The sequence below is a fragment of the Macaca mulatta genome, chromosome 15, assembly GCF_049350105.2.
Source record: "Macaca mulatta isolate MMU2019108-1 chromosome 15, T2T-MMU8v2.0, whole genome shotgun sequence".
Lineage (NCBI taxonomy): Eukaryota > Metazoa > Chordata > Mammalia > Primates > Cercopithecidae > Macaca > Macaca mulatta.
In genome coordinates, this window is record NC_133420.1 from 5,804,425 (window position 1) to 5,819,968 (window position 15,544).

The window sequence follows — 15,544 nt, forward strand, 5'->3', positions numbered from 1 at the left end:
TGGCTCAGCCTCCAGAGTAGCTGGGACTACAGGCACCCGCCACCACGCCCGGCTAATTTTTTGTAGCTTTAGTAGTGACGGGGTTTCACTGTGTTAGCCAGGATAGTCTCGATCTCCTGACCTCATGATCCGCCCTCCTCGGCCTCCCAAAGTGCTGGAATTACAGGCGTGAGCCACCGCGCCCGGCCAGGAAACTGCTTTTCAAGCTCCATCTGCTCCCTGAGGTGGGACGCTGGGTGGGGGCTGGGCCAGGTGACTGCCGCCCTTGTCCCAGCCGCACCTTGCCCCGCCACGCTGGCCGTGCTGCCAAGCGGATGTGAACGCTGCCACCTGACACCCACCTTGCCTGCCCCGGGAGCGTCCCTGGTGACAAGGCTACTTCTGGTACCCAGTGTGGGGCATCCCAGCCCCACGCAGAAACACTCCCCAGTTTGCCTGCCCGCCACCAAGAGTCTCCCCACAGGGGCCCGAGGGCACCCTAAGAGCCAGGCCTTCGGCCAGGTGGCCACTGGTCACTCGGGGGCGGTTCGAGCGGCCTTTTGCGTGGCCACCGGCCTGGCACGGGCGGTCGCGTCCCCGCTGCCTTTACGCCCTTGGGGAGCTGTGGTTCTGGGCGCAGGAGCCTGTGGCTGCCCTGGCAGCGGGGCGAGGGGGCACCGGGCGGGGTAGGAGGCCCAGACCGTGGGGGTCAGCGCCACAGACCGAGCGTCAGGGAAGCCAGGATGGGGGGCGTCCCGTGGGACCGGGAGGGTGGGAGCAGAGCGCCAGAGCCTCGGTGACCTGGCAGTGGGCTGCGGGGAGAGACCGTGGAGGGACGGGCCGGGTGACCCAGGGCGGGAACGGGGGGGCCGTGTCGGGGCGGGGTTGGGGACAATGTCGGGCGGGGCTGGGGGGCCGTGTCTGGGCGGGGCCTGGTGAGGGGGCCGTGTCGGGGCGTGGTTGGGGACAGTGTCAGGGCGGGGCGCCTCACCTAGCCCTTCCCTGCCGCGCGCTCCTCGCCCCACCCCGCGCCCCGCCCCGCCGCGCCGCCCTCGCAATAAGGGGCCTGAGCGCGCCGGGGAGGAGCGGGAGCGGGAGCGGGAGTGAGCAGGGCCGCGCCGTCGGGCGCCGGGCCGGGCCGGGCCATGGAGCTGTGGCCGTGTCTGGCCGCGGCGCTGCTGTTGCTGTTGCTGCTGGTGCAGCTGAGTCGCGCGGCCGAGTTCTACGCCAAGGTCGCCCTGTACTGCGCGCTGTGCTTCGCGATGTCCGCCGTGGCCTCGCTCGTCTGCCTGCTGCGCCACGGCGGCCGGACGGTGGAGAACATGAGGCAAGGCCGGGGGCCGCCGGGAGGGGCTGGGGAACCGCCGCGCCGCTTCCGCTTCCCTAACTTTCTTCTGGGTTTCCCTCCTTCCTGCCCCGCCCGGCCCGCCCCGCTCCGCTCCGGGGCTCCGGGGAGAGCGCGCCTGGGCCGGCGGCGGGCACGGGAGGGGGTCCCGGAGGGAGGGCTCCCGGAGCCGGCGTCACAGTGCCCAGCACCCCACCCGCCGCCCTGGCCCCGGGCGTCTACACCGGTTTCGGCCTCCGCCGCGTCCCTGTAGCCCGGCGTGGGGTTCTGGGGGCGGAGCGACTTTCGGAGAGCAAGGGGGCCGGGCCGCGCTGGGAGAGGCTCAGCCCTGCTTCCTGAGCGGGGAAACCGAGGCCGGGGCTGCGGGGACTTGCCCCAGGGCCATTCACTGGGGCGCACGGCGGCGTGGGGCTCCCCTCATCCTCCCTCCGACGCCCTCCTGCCCGTCGGCCTGGTGATGGGCGCACCTGTGAGGCGGGTTCCCCTCTCTCCCCTTCTTCTTCGCAGGGAGGTGGGGGACCCGGAGGGGACCTGCTTCCGTGCTGGGGAGCGCGACGCTGGCCTCCAGGTCTGGGGGTCCAGCTTCCACGCGAAGCGAAGGAAGAGTTAGGACTAGGGTTTGGCGGGGCTGAAATGTTCCCCTGGACACCTTCCAGAAGGTGGGAGCTTGGTTTTGCCAGGCTGGGGTTGGGGGCCAGAGTTCAGACTGGACTGCTAAGGACGGCGGGGGCTGGCTGCTCCTGGGCGGGGTGGCTGCCGGAGAAGGCTTTTGCCTGCCCCCTCTCCCTGTTAGCCATCCCCAGGCTGTTGCTACATTTCTCTCTGCCCTGTTTGGACTGCCCAGCCAGTGGCTTTTGCAATGGCCTGAGGTGGGGGCATTGCGGCCCCAGAGGCCCTCTTCCCCGTGGCTCCAGGGGCAGTGGGTGAGGGTTTGCCAGCTCCCCACACTCGCTGTCCTTGCCAGTCCTGGGAGGGCGCTGAGGCTTCTGGAACAGGCCTACATTCATGGACCGCCCCCACCCCCACCATGGCTTCTCACGGAGCCCCAGAAGCTCCAGGAATATGAAGAAAGACCCTGGGGCTGATGGTGAGCATGGAGAGTCCGAGAAGGGCCTGGTAGCTGCTCAGCCGGACATGTGTGTGACCGGTGCTGATGTGGGCCGGGTGGCCCAGGCCAGGGTCCCGGGGAGCGCACCCTCCAGGACTGGCCCAGGTGGTGACTGGCGCCGACTTCCCCAGTGGAGCGCCCTTCAGGGAGGAAGGCAGTTTCCAGCAACAGGGAGTTCCGGGGGGCTGGGCTCTGGGCACCTGTGCTGGAATATCTGAAGGCCTCACCTGTGGTTCTGGCCCTGGGATCCCCTGTGGGCAGGGGTCTCTGTGAAGGGGGCTCAGCCCCTGGGGTGATTCTGAGTAGGAGCGAGGGTGCAGCTTTCCCAGCTGAGGAGGGGCCAGTCTATGGGTTCCTTGGGGGGGTGCCCCCCACCCCGAGGAAATGGCATGTGTGGTTCTGACGCCAGCAGGGCATCCTGGGCCGGGTGTGTCCTGGGGTGCGGACAGACAGGGGACAGAGTCCTGTTCTTTTAGCAGAAGTGACGGTGCCCCTGACTTAGGAGACCCTGGAGCAGACCCCACTAACTGAGCTAGGCCCCAGGCCGTGGGTCTCTTCATCGGCAGCCTCCTTGTGTGAGAGCCTGGCTTGCTCCGCAGGGGCCTCTGCCTGAACTTCATGGATGTTTCCCAGGGGCCAAGTCGCAGTTCACCTGCTGCCCTTTCTATGGACCTGGCTGGCTGCGCTGGCTGGCACTGGCCCTGCTGCCCCGCTCACCCACTCTGCCCTGTCCCCATCTCAGCCTGGAGATTCTGACTAACCCGGGTGTCCTCGGGACCTGGGGCCTCTGATGGTGCTTGGATGGGACCCTCCTGCCACCCTTACCTCTCCAGGGCAGCACCCAGGCTCAGGCCTGCGGACTAGTGGCTTCTGGGACACTAGCTGCTAACAGCAGGTTTCCGGCTTTGGTCCCTGAAGAGAAGGGAGGGCCGGAGGGCGGGGCGGTCTGGAGGAGAGGCCTGGGGCTCCATGGCTGCCTTCCCCACACCTCTGCACGGGCTCCCAAGACTCCCAGCAATGGCTAAGAGTGGGGCTGTTGTGAACATGCATTCACTCCGTGGGGGCCGTCGGGAGGGGCGAGAAAGGCAGATGAACAGGAGGCGCTTTGTCACGCCAGGGAAGGGACCCGGGGGGCTGGAAGGGAGGGAGGGGATACTTGGCCTCTGTTGCTGCTGTGCGCCACGGGTGTCTCCAGCCTCAGGAACACGGATTCGCATGTGCTCCGTGTTACAAATAAGGACACTGAGGCTGAGATAAGCAACTTGAAACTGGGGCAGGGTGCCCAAGCCAGGACGGGGTGGAACTGGGGTTCGAACCCACTGACAGTGACTCCAGAGTACCTGCTTTTCCCTTTCCCCCCGTTCCCAGCCCAACGCTTGGCGCCGTCGGGGCAGCCCTGTGGCAGGCCTGAGCTCTGCGAGGGGTGCTCCGTCTTGCTCCTGCGCAATGGCTGCCCTGGCTGAGGCCCAGCCCCTCCCCACGTGGTTCTAGGCGGCACCCAAGAGCCCCCCGCTGTCCACACTGTAGTTCTGAGCATGTGAGGGTCGGTGATGGGACTAGAACCGCTGAGGCAGCCTTTGCTCCCACCGGGCTTGGGGCTGAGACCATGGACCCCTCCCAGGCAGGGGGTGCCCCCGAGCCCTTCCCTGTGTGCACAGTTAGGGTGGAGCTGCAGGGCAGGTTTCCTCACCGGGGGCCGATGCCCTGGTACATCCATTCAACAGAGGAAAGCAAAGCCCAGAGCCCCTCTGTGTCCTACAGCTGGGTCCAGCTACAGGATCAGAAAACTCTAAAGATGGCAGCTTAACCCACAGAGAAGTTTACTTTTTCATGCAGAAAAGCAGACCAGATGGGCAGCCTAGGGAAACAGCAGTTAGTTTCCAGCTCCTTTGACCTATGTTCCTACCATTTTCAGCGTCCTAGAGAGAAAAGGGGTGACCTTCCTCTTAAGGATGCTCCCCGAATTGAACCCCATGCTCTGCTGGTATCCGGAGGCCAGGACCTAGTGGTCGTGACAGCTCCTGGCTGCAGGGCGGCTCCTGTCCCGTGGAGCAGGTGCCCACGCCACACGCCCAGTGTGGGAAGAACGCACAGGGGACTTGGGATGTCGGGCAAGGTTTGATCCAGATTTGCCGGCCAGTGCACAGTCCTGGGTCCCCTGACAGATGTCCGGTGGGGACAGTGCCATCGGGGAGCCCTGTGTCACCGCAGCACTGGGGTCTTAGTCCCAAGGGAGACTGTGACCTTGGTTCTCCAGAGCTCTCCAGGTGTCTCTCTGCAGGCCCAGAAATTCGCGCTGTCCTGATTGAGGGATAGGAGGGCTTCTCTGGCCCCACCTCCTTCCAGCCCGCCGTACCTGCACTCCCACACATCCCCTTTGAGGAGTCATTGGGGACCCCCCACGTCCAGGTGTTTGTGTGGGCTGGACCCCCCACCCCTATGGACCCGTCCTGCCTTGTGCTGCAGCTCAGATGACACTTGTCAGAAAACACCAGATTCCTCTCTGGGGCCCCGTCCCCGGAACATCCTTGATGGCTCTGTGTGGTCCCATCGAGCCCCAGGGGTTGAGGGGAGGCTGCCCTGAATGAGCTCACATAGCTGAGGATGGGCAAGTCCTGGCTCAGAGGGCTGCTGGGTCTCCTGGGAGTGTCCCAGCCCAGGACCAGGGCAAGGGTCAGTGAGTGGCCTTCCACGAGGACAGCCTGGCCAATGGCCTAGGCTCTGACCTAGACCCGCCTCCCAGCTGCCTGAACCCACTGCTGGTGGGACCGGGGACTTAGGCACATTGAGGGGCCTTTCGCTTTGATTTACTTTGGATTTTTGTGTTTTTTTTGAGACAAGGTCTCGCTCTGTTGCCCAGGTTGGTCTCAAACCCCTGGGCTCAAGTGATCCACCTGCCTCAGCCTCCCAAAGTGCTGGGGTCATAGGCGTGAGCCACCACACCCAGGCCCGCCCATTTTGGATTCTTTCCCTCCTGTGTCATCCTCGTCACAGCCACTGTTGGTGGAGGCCCTGTCCTGGCGCGAGGGTGCGCCGGGTGTCGGGCCTTATAGAGTGGAAGCCTGTACACCCTTCCAAATGAGCCTGGGGGGGTCAAGTGCATTGCCCGAGGCCATAGCTGGGAAGAAGGGAAATGGGATCCAAATCCCCGTCTGGCCCAGAGCCTGGGTGTGGGAGCAGCCCAGGTGTCTGGGGGCTGAGCTCAGGTGGTCTGAGGAGGCTGGATTCCTGCAGACCCCAGAGGGGTCTCTTATGGTGCTTCGCTCAAGGCCGGTGGGCTACAGTCCGAGGGCTCCTGAAAGAGGCTGGGGAGGACCTGGGCTTTCCTTCAGCAGGAGCCCGCTGCTCCAGTGCCACCCGAAGGGCCCAGTCTGGGCTCAGCCTTGCTTGGTTTTGGGCACTGGGCTGCTTCCTGGGCCTCCTGCCTTGCTGGGCAAAGCTGGCACCAGTCACCTGCCTGGCAGCGGCCAGCAGGGTTCCCCAAGCTGCAGGCTTCCGGCGACCTTGGCTTTGCCCCTGCTGGGGTACCCTGGGGAGGCAGGGAGTCCAGGACCTGGAGTTGGGGTCCGTGTGACTGTGTCCTGGAGCAGCACAGCGACACGTGCCCCAGGCTTTGGGGAAAGGACAGGGCAGCCTCTCGTCCCCCTGTGGTGGGTGGCAGGAGAGTTTGGGTGAGGCAGGGTGTTTGGCCCAGGACGGGACCTGGGCTGGGCAAGCTGGTCGGGGAAGCCTGGGGACAGTGGCCGCTCTGGCCACTCTGAGCTTCCTGCTGGGGGAGGCCGGAGCAGGCTCCCAGCCTGCTGAGGGGTTGAGGGGGCTGCGGAGCCTGGGGGAGGGAGGGAGCCTCAGGATCAGCTCCTAGAGTCCTAATGGGGGCCCTCGCCGCCCCAGCACGACTCGGCCAAACTCAGAAGCAGGGTTCCGAGGGGGCGCTCAGGCCTGTTCTGGCTTCCCTGCTGTGTGGCCTTGGGGAAGTCACTCAACTTTGCTGAACCTTGAACCTCACCTTCCTCATCTGAAGAGCGGGGTTATGATCGTACCTACCCTGAGGGGTTACCCTCAGAATGAAAGGGTGACTCACGTAGAACCCTTGTCTCGGGGCTTTGCACACAGGAGGTACAGGGGGTCTCTGTGCTTAGAAGGCGATTTTTCTCTGCCTGGGTTCCCCCGGGGTGTCCTTGGCTGCAGGAGCTTCTGCAGGGCTTACAAGGTTCAGGCCCTTCCTCTCTGAGGAAACACTTTTTTTTTTTTTTTTTTTTGAGATGAAGTCTTGCTCTGTCACCCAGGCTGGAGTACAATGGCACCATCTCGACTCACTACAACCTCCACCTCCCTGGTTCGGGTGATTCTCCCGCCTCAGCCTCCTGAGTAGCTGGGATGACAGGCACCTGCCACCACGCCTGGCTAATTTTTGTTTTTTTAATAGAGACGGAATCTCACCATGTTGGCCAGACTGGTCTCGAACTCCTGACCTCAGGTGATCCGCCTGCCTCGGCCTCCCACAGTCCTGGGATTACAGGCGTGAGCCACCTCGCCCAGCCAGGAACCGCTTTTAAAGTGAGAGTCTATACTTTCCCACCAGCTTTCAGAGAGCTCTGAACTATGTATGGGACACTAGGGGAGGAAGTGCAGTGGCTCCACGTGGCTGGTGCAGGTGGCCCTTTGTCCCCTTGAGGACAACTTGGACTTTCTTCTGCCTCCAGGGTATACTTTTCTCCCCCAGCCACACCATGGGCTGCAGAGTTCTGGAGAGCCACAGCCTCCTCCTGGCCTGGGGCAGCCTCCGTCCGTCCATCTTTCTGGCCTGAGGACCAGGGGCCGGTGGTGGGCAGCAGGACAGAGTGTCTGCTCAGTGCTGCCTGCTGGGCGGGGATTTGTAACCTGTGTCTTTCACAGTTGAGAGAAGTATCAGTGCACGATCCATCCCCTAAGCAGCTTAGATATTTAAAATAATAATAATAATAAGTTTTAGAGCTGGAGAGTGGTGCTGACCGCACAGCAGGGGATGCGCTGAGTGCCATGGAACCATGCGCTGAGAAACGGGTAAAATGATAATGTTTAAGTGGTGCATGTTATACCACAATCAAAACAGAGGAGGGCCGGGTGCCTGGCTCACTCCTGTCATCCCAGCATTTTGGGAGGCCGAGGCGGGCGGATCATGAGGTCAGGAGTTTGAGACCAGCCTGGCCAACATGGTGAAACCCCATCTCTGCCAAAAATACAAAAATTAGCCCCGCGTGGTGGTGGACACCTGTAGTCCCAGCTACTTGCTAGGCTGAGGCAGGAGAATTGCTTGAACCCGGGAGGTGGAAATGGCAGTGAGATGAGATCACACCACTGCACTCCAGCCTAGGTGACAGCAAGACTCTGTCTCAAAAAAAATAAATGGACATCTCATTTTTTAATAATTTTAGATTTACAGAGAAGTTGCAGAGATATTACAGGGGGACTCCATATGGCCTTCACCAGTCTTCCCTTGTTAATATCTTCCATCACCAAGATGCAGTTGTCAACACTAAGAAACCAGCTGACCTGCTGTGGTGGCTCATGCTGGTAATCCCAGCACTTTGGGAGGCCGAGGCGGGAGAATCACCTGAGGTCAGAAGTTTGAGACCAGCCTGGCCAACATGGTGAAATCCCGTCTCTATTAAACATACAAAAACTAGCCAGGCATGGAGGCGTGTGCTTGTAATCCCAGCTACTTGGAGGCTGAGGCAGGAGAATTGCTTGAATCCAGGAGGCGGAGGTTGCAGTGAACCGAGATGGTGCCACTGCACTCCAGCCTGGGTGACAGAACGAGACTCTGTCTCAAAAAAAAAAAAAAAAAAGAAAAAAAAAGAAAAAAAAAAAAGGCTGGGTGTGGTGGCTCATGCTTGTAATCTCAGCACTTTGGGAGGCCGAGGCGAGCAGATCACTTGAGGTCAGGAGTTCAAGACCAGCCTGGCCAACATGGTGAGACCCCCCCATCTCTACTAAAAATACAAAAAATTAGCCAGGCGTGGTGGCGCATGCCTGTGATCCCAGCTACTCGGGAGGCTGAGGCATGAGAATTGCTTGAGCCTGGGAGGTGGAGGTTGCAGTGAGCTGAGATCACACCACTGCCCTTCAATCTGGGTGACAGAGTAAGACCCTGTCTCAAAAATAAAAAAAGTAGATAAAAGATGGAACTGGCCAATGTCACTACCAGAGGGAACCACTGTCCCTTTCAGATGTGACCCGAGACTTCTGCAGGCAGCTAGCTTTGGAATTGCAGGTGCGTCCTGGCTGCTGCTAGAAATCTTTCACAGGATGTGAGTGTGGACCTGCCCTGTTCTTTCCCTCTGTCGCAGCTGGCTGTGAAACGGACCCTAATTTACTTTCCCTCTCCCTACCGGCGGACATTTAAGCATTTTCAGGTTTTCCTAATTCACCGCACACTTGAGCACCCCAGGCTTCTCCAGGCCTTGGGTGAATTCCTGGAAGATTCTGAGAGGAGAGGGGCCAGGTTTCCTCAGGGCTCTGGCCGGGCCTGCCAACCTGCCCTCTGGAAGCATCTGTGTCTGTGCGACTCCCCACTCCTGCCAGGTGCTGGGCCCGTTCCCAACGCCCTGGCTGGCACCTCCTGTTATCAGGCGTTTTAATCTGTGCCGGGGGGAAGGATGAGGACGGTCTCTTGTTTCCGTTTGCATTTCTTTGATTGGTGACGCCACCGTCTTGCTAGCAGCAGACAGTTCCGTGTGTTCTGTTGGTGAACTGCCAGCTATTGCCTCCTTGTCTTCTTGGAGCATCACAGGGGTCCGGGAAGCTGGATCATACAGATGAGTGTGGAGGCAAAACAGCCCTGCAGTTCCCCTGAGCGTGCGGGTGCTGCCAGCCCGGGCACGCCTTCTGGGTGGGAGGGGGCGGTGGCCAGCATGGCCTGGAGAGACGTCTCCGGAGCTGGCTGAGGAGGGCAGATCTGAGGAGGCCCCAGGCTTCCAAGTCCAGGGACGGACGGCTGGACTCATCATCAGAATGAACCATTAGGCCCCCCTTGACTCAGTTTCCCCATCTGCAACCGGGGTCATGAGCGTTGCCCCATCTGCCGGAGGTGGTGCTGCCACAGGCCTGGGCTCACACATGGAAGGGCAGAGCGCCAGGAGCAGGGAGGGGACGGGGGGTTGGTGTCGTATGGGAACAGACGTCAGCCAGGGAAGGTGGACAGTTCTGGAGACGAGGGAGGAGATGGCTACAGGACACGGAATGTGCCCAGCGCCTGTGAACCGTGCGCCCAGAAAAGGCCAAGGAGATGCATTTTATGTTACGTGTATTTTACCACGATTGTTTTTTTTTTTTAAAGGCCGGGCGAGTTGGCTCGGGCCTATAATCCCAGCACTTTGGGAGGCCGAGATGGGCAGATTGCTTGAGCCTAGGAGTTTGAGACCAGCCTGGCCAACACGGTGAAACCCCATCTCTACCAAAAATACAAACACTAGCCAGGTGTGGTGGCGCACGTCTGTGGTCCCAAGCTAGTCAGCGGCCTGAGGTGGGTGGAGGCTGGAGTGAGCCGAGATTGTGACACTGCCCTCCAGCCTGGGTGATAGAGCAAGACCCTATTAAAACAACAAAAATCCCCACCAGTGTGGCTTTGAGAGGAGGCCTGGGTGATAGAGCAAGACCCTATTAAAACAACAAAAATCCCCACCAGTGTGGCTTTGAGAGGAGGCCTCGGCTTTGAAACCCTGCTCTGTGGCCTGGAGCAGTTACTCAGACTCATCTGCACAAAGCGGGGGGCCCTCAGGACTGTTGGGGGATCAAATGGCGGGGGACACTACTCTGCATGGAGAGGGGAGCAGCACTGGGAGCCCCCCGGTCAGCGCTGGCACAGCCTTGCTCCTGGTCATCTACCTCTGCTGGAGCTTTGGGGTGAGCTCCGTCCTCCTGGTTCCATCCCTGCCAGTTGCCCTGTGATGCGCAGGTACCATATCTGGGGTATGCCCAGAGCTTCCTGGCAGTGCAGCAGGGCACAGGCTTGGGGCGCTTGGAGCTGGTCAGAGACTTCGGGTGTCCCTTGCACATCCCTGGTCCCAACCACGATGGGCTGCTTGGACGAGGCCACCTCACGTTCACAGGTGCTCCAAGGGCAGCCGCCAGTGGGCTGGGCCCCTGCCAGGGTGGGGGCTGCTGGGGCCGGTGCTCAGGTGGCCAGGACCCTGGCTCTGTTCCTGCTCCTGGTGTGAACTCAGACAAGCCCCGAGCCCCCCGCCGCCTATTCATGGGGAAAGAGAACCCGGCCTGATTCTGTAGGGTAGGGGTGAGAGAAGGACTCGGTCTTGGCTGTTTTCTGGAAGAGCCTCTCGGAGGTCCTTTCAGAGGTGTCCACTGGCACTGACACTTTATTCCTGATGTGGCCCTGCCTTGAGGGGCCAGTGACCTTCCCCAGGGTGTGTGGGGCCCCATCTCCTCTGCAGGGGTGCAGAGGCTGCTCTCCCTGACCTGGGTCCTTCATGGTGGACGTGAGAGCCAGTGCCGCTTCCTTTCCGGCTGGGTCCCCTGTGGGGTGTTTGAGGACTGGGCAGGCCCCTGGACGTGGATTTGGAAGTGGGCGCCTGCCCATGCTCCTAGCATCCGAGTTCCAGAGGCTCTGGGTTTTCCCCTGTTGCTGGGGAGATGGAGGCAGGGCAGCCGTCCAGGTGGGTGAGCCAGGCCCGGGACTCTGTCCCTTTGGCTCCCTCCCGTGTGTCTCCCGGTCTCCTGCCCTGCGCCAGGAGGGCCCCTCCCTGGCCTCCTCCGCACCCCACCCCCAGGCCTCCGCGCCCCAGCCTCGGCTGCAGGATCTGCGGGGCCCGTGTTCACGGTGGCCTCCCCTGCAGCATCATCAGCTGGTTCGTGCGAAGCTTCAAGTACTTCTATGGGCTCCGCTTCAAGGTGCGGGACCAGCATAGGCTGCAGGAGGCCCGGCCCTGCGTCATCGTCTCCAACCACCAGAGCATCCTGGACATGATGGGTAGGCCGGGCATCCGGGGCGGCTTCCGGGTTCTGAGTGGGGCCCGCTGAGCTGGGGCTGTGCGGGGCTGGGGCGGGGTCCCGAGGACGAAGACACAAAGGACAAGACACTGCCTGTGTCTGGGCGAGCCTGGCCTCAGTCCCTCCCTCAGGGCCAGACACAGAGGCTCGGAGGCCACACGACCCGCCCAGGTAGCCAGGGAGAAGGCAGGGCCCCAGGCAGGTCTGTGGGTGCTCAGCGACTGTCTCCCCCTCTCCCTGTCTCTCTCTCTCTCTGTCTCCCAGGCCTCATGGAGGTCCTTCCGGAGCGCTGCGTGCAGATCGCCAAGCGGGAGCTGCTCTTCCTGGGCCCCGTGGGCCTCATCATGTACCTGGGGGGCGTCTTTTTCATCAACCGGCAGCGCTCTAGCACTGCCATGACGGTGATGGCCGACCTGGGCGAGCGCATGGTCAGGGAGAACGTGAGTGTGCAGGGCCGGGGCTGGGTGGGGTCGGGGTGGGGCCCGGGCGGGGTCAGGCGGGGACCAGCCTGTGACTTGGTTTTGGCAGAAAAAACCCCACATCATCCTTGCTCCTCAGATCGGGTCCCACGCCAGCTGCTTCACCGAGTGCGGCTTCTTCGGAGGGGAGGGAGCGCCGCCTTTCTGGGGTGGCCTGGGCGTGAGGTCAGCCCAGGCTCTTCTCTCCCTGCAGCTCAAAGTGTGGATCTACCCCGAGGGTACTCGTAACGACAACGGGGACCTTCTGCCCTTTAAGAAAGGTGCTTTCTACCTGGCGGTCCAGGCACAGGTAGGCCGAGCCCAGCCCTCCCGGGGGGGTGCAGGCTGCGGAGGCGGGGTCAGGCTGGCTTAAGGCAGGAGGTGACCACCCAGCCAAGCTGAGGACCCTTGGCAGGCAAGGGACTCCTCCCACTGAGTTGGGGACAGGGCCTCCTTGCCCCTTCCCACACTTGCCCCCTGACCGGCCAGGGAGGGCAGCCCCTTAGGCTTTCGCCCACACAGAGCCCCGAGTGACCAGCTGCCCTTGGTGAGCACCCAGGACGTGGCCTGTGAGGCTGGGCAGGTAGAGGGGTGGGAAGCCGGGCCGCTGGTCTCTGCCCGCCAGGCTCTCAGGAGGCTCATTCTGGGCCCGTGCCTGGCTGGGGTGGGCTTCAGGGCATAGGCAGTGGGTCTGGACAAGCCAGGCTTTTGGTGTAGCGGCGGGTCGGGCCAGAGCTTGGGGTGGGTGGAGCTCATTGTGAGCGGCACCTGCAGACTCTGGACTTCCTGGTCCCCAGCCTCCAGGGGTGCAGCGTGTCCTAGGGTGTCTGGGAGAGGCCAGGGTATACCCAACCCCACGGCACCTGTCCTGCCCCTGCCGCTGTGCTGGGGAGAGCTGCGTCAGGAGAAGGAGCTTTTACCCTACCTGGGTGGGGTCTCACTCAGGGCCGGGGTCTCAGGTCCTTCCCTCACACTGGCCTGTAGTGGCCCCCCGTGCCTGACCCTGTGCAAGGTGGGTGGGAGGGGGCCCTCCTTCCGGAGGCTCCCAGCTAAGGCTGTGAGGCCTGGGGAGCCCCGGAGGCACTGGGCTGGGCGGGCATCCTTGGGCTCTGATCCCAGCCCTGCCCAGGTGCAGGACACACCTGCCCAGCCTGGGGCTGATGTCACTTCCCTTTGGGGGCGGAGTGACGGCTGGATCGGCTCTGGGAGAGGAGAGGGGAGATGGGAGGCTGTGATGGGGGAGGCTGGGGGTGGCGGCAGCCAGGAGACTGCTCCCAGTCCCCAGCCTACCTGCCGGCCCCCTCCCTCCCTGCTCCCAGTCCCCACCTACCTGCTGGCCCCCTCCCTCCCTGCCTCCAGTCCCCAGCCTACTTGCCGGCCCCCTGGAGGTTCCCTGGATGCCTCAGGTTAATGATCACCCCCAAGTGCCCTTGGATTTGACCCCGGTGGCTTCCAGGAACACCAGCAGGCTCCACCCCTTCTCCGGCTAGAGCTGCCTCCCTCACTAGCTTCCTGGGATGGAGAGAGGACTGGGAGGGAGGCGTGGGCAGGGAAGAGCGCCATAACCTCCTCCTACATCGGACAGGGCCCTGCCCCACTGGCTAGCTACACATCCAGTACGGGGACAGGCGTGAACCAGACAAATAAGTGCTAGCTCAGGAGGGTTTCCTAGAGGAGGTAAGTAGAGATTTGCAGGATGAGCTTTGCAACTCTGGGCCAACCAGAGCAGGACAGGTATCCCAGGTCCCAAGGGCAGGACAGCCACAAGGACCCATGGCAGCAGCGAAGGCAGGGGCAGGTGGGCCACAGGACAGGGCTCCCCAACCATATGCAGCCCGGGGTGTGCCCGGTCTGTCCCCAGGGCTGCCTCAGCCGCGTGTCTCCCTGCCCACAGGTGCCCATCGTCCCCGTGGTGTACTCCTCCTTCTCCTCCTTCTACAACACCAAGAAGAAGTTATTCACCTCAGGTACCCCCACATGTGTGCACCCCGGGTGTAGGCCCTGCCTGACCCTATGGTCACGGAGCCCCAGGCCCCTCGTCGTTCCCATTTCTGGGTGGCACCCGTGGCGTGGCCACATGGTGACCATGTGGCGAATGAGTGACTCAGGCTGGAGTCCCGGCTCTGGGCTTCATGATCTCATGGCAGTCACCCTTCCCAGTGGCCCTGTGAGATGCGTGGTGCTGGGCCCATTTTTTAGATGAGGAAACTGAGGCTCCAAGAGGGTAGCCTGGATGCCCGGCTTCGCACGGATAGACCCCAGCTGTGCACACAGCTTGGGGGCCTTGAGGTGGCCTCCTCCAGGGCTGAAGGGTGGCCTCTGAGCCCGTGCGTCCAGGCTGATGCCTGCATGGGGTAGATGGAGCCCAGGCAACCCAAGGGCACAGGCGGCGAGGCTCACAGCCTCTGCCCCTCCCAGCCAGTTCCCAGAACATGGGTACCTGGTGCCCAGGTGGGACAGTGGGGTCAAAGTTGGAAAGCAGTGGGGGAACCCAGCTCCATCTCTCCCACAGCCCCCCGTATGGAGTGCAGAGGCCAGGCAGTGGGGCAGGGGCGATCGGGAAGGGGGGCTTTCTGGGGGCGGTAACGGGAGCACAGACTTGTCGAAACTGGCATGAAGGCCAGGCAGCTATCGGTTTTACTGCACCAACATTACTGCAATTAAAATAACCCACCATGGCTAGGGAGTCCAGGAGAAGAGCCTGGCCTCAGGGGCTTCCCAGGGAGTGGCTATGGGGGGCCGGGGAGAGGTGAGGCTGGGGCAGCAGGGCTGAGGTGGGCCCCAGCTCCCCACAGGCTGCTGAGGTCTGTTGCTCCCCATGGCAGGAACAGTCACAGTGCAGGTGTTGGAAGCCATCCCCACCAGCGGCCTCACCGAGGCGGATGTCCCTGCACTCGTGGACACCTGCCACCGGGCCATGAGGACCACCTTCCTCCACATCTCCAAGACCCCCCAGGAGAACGGGGCCACTGCGGGGCCTGGCGTGCAGCTGGCCCAATAGCTGAGACCACGGCAGGGCAGGACCTGGGGAGGGCCGGTGGGAAGCCAATGGCTGGAGGATGGGCAGAGGGGACCCCCACCCAGGCTTCCAAATACCACTGTGTCCGGCTCCCCCGGCTCTCATTCAGCCCTGGAAGCAGGAGGTCCCTTCTGTCACTGGCCTCAGACATGGGCCCCTGGCGTCCGCTGCAGGGGGATCAGCTGGACCCTCCCCAGGCTCGAGGGCAGGGACTCACCCCCACGGCACCTCAGAGCTGGGATGATGAGGATGAGGCCTGAGGCTGTGGCCGGCAGGTGGGCTGAGCCACAAGGCCCCCGGATAGCCCAGGAGCAGACGGGAGGACCCCAAGGCCCGACGTTCACTGCCCGAGCCCTCTGCTCTGGCCACCTGGGACCCACTTGGATGCAGTTGGGCTCCAGGGTCCAGCCTACAAGCTGCATCAGGCTCTCAGGGAGAGAAGGCGCCTGGAGGGCCGGGAGTCCCAGACTCACGCACCCTGGGCCACAGGGAGCCGGGAAGTGGGACCTGCTGCTCCTGCCAGCGTGGAGGACTCTGGAGTCAGCATTGTACTCCGTTGCTGTTTTTTTATAAACACACTCTTGGAAGTGGCTGGACAGCTGTGGTCACTCACAGGGCGGGCAGGGTGACCAGGGTGGTAGAGCCCATGC

The 15,544-nt window shown here is 62.6% G+C and overlaps 1 protein-coding gene across 2 annotated transcripts; it reads left to right on the top strand.

Moving 5' to 3' along the window:
- The first annotated feature begins 901 nt into the window (after nucleotides 1–901).
- Nucleotides 902–15,485, top strand: AGPAT2 (1-acylglycerol-3-phosphate O-acyltransferase 2). Of its 2 annotated transcripts, XM_001094500.5 has the most exons (6): nucleotides 902–1,306; nucleotides 11,264–11,397; nucleotides 11,682–11,857; nucleotides 12,090–12,185; nucleotides 13,770–13,842; nucleotides 14,701–15,485. In XM_001094500.5, the coding sequence occupies exons 1-6, from the start codon at nucleotides 1,125–1,127 to the stop codon at nucleotides 14,874–14,876; spliced, it is 837 nt and encodes a 278-aa protein (XP_001094500.2). In that variant the 5' UTR covers nucleotides 902–1,124; the 3' UTR covers nucleotides 14,877–15,485. The 2 variants fall into 2 exon arrangements, with proteins under 2 accessions (XP_001094500.2, XP_077823196.1); XM_077967070.1 differs by lacking the exon at nucleotides 12,090–12,185 and having other exon boundaries at nucleotides 938–1,306.
- Nucleotides 15,486–15,544: the final 59 nt, after the last annotated feature.

Coding starts and splice junctions, on each gene's coding strand:
- AGPAT2 (XM_001094500.5), top strand. CDS start 1,125: ATGGAGCTGTGGCCGTGTCTGGCCGCGGCGCTGCTGTTGCTGTTGCTG. Junction 1,307..11,263: donor CGGACGGTGGAGAACATGAG/GCAAGGCCGGGG, acceptor CCTCCCCTGCAG/CATCATCAGCTGGTTCGTGC. Junction 11,398..11,681: donor GAGCATCCTGGACATGATGG/GTAGGCCGGGCA, acceptor TCTGTCTCCCAG/GCCTCATGGAGGTCCTTCCG.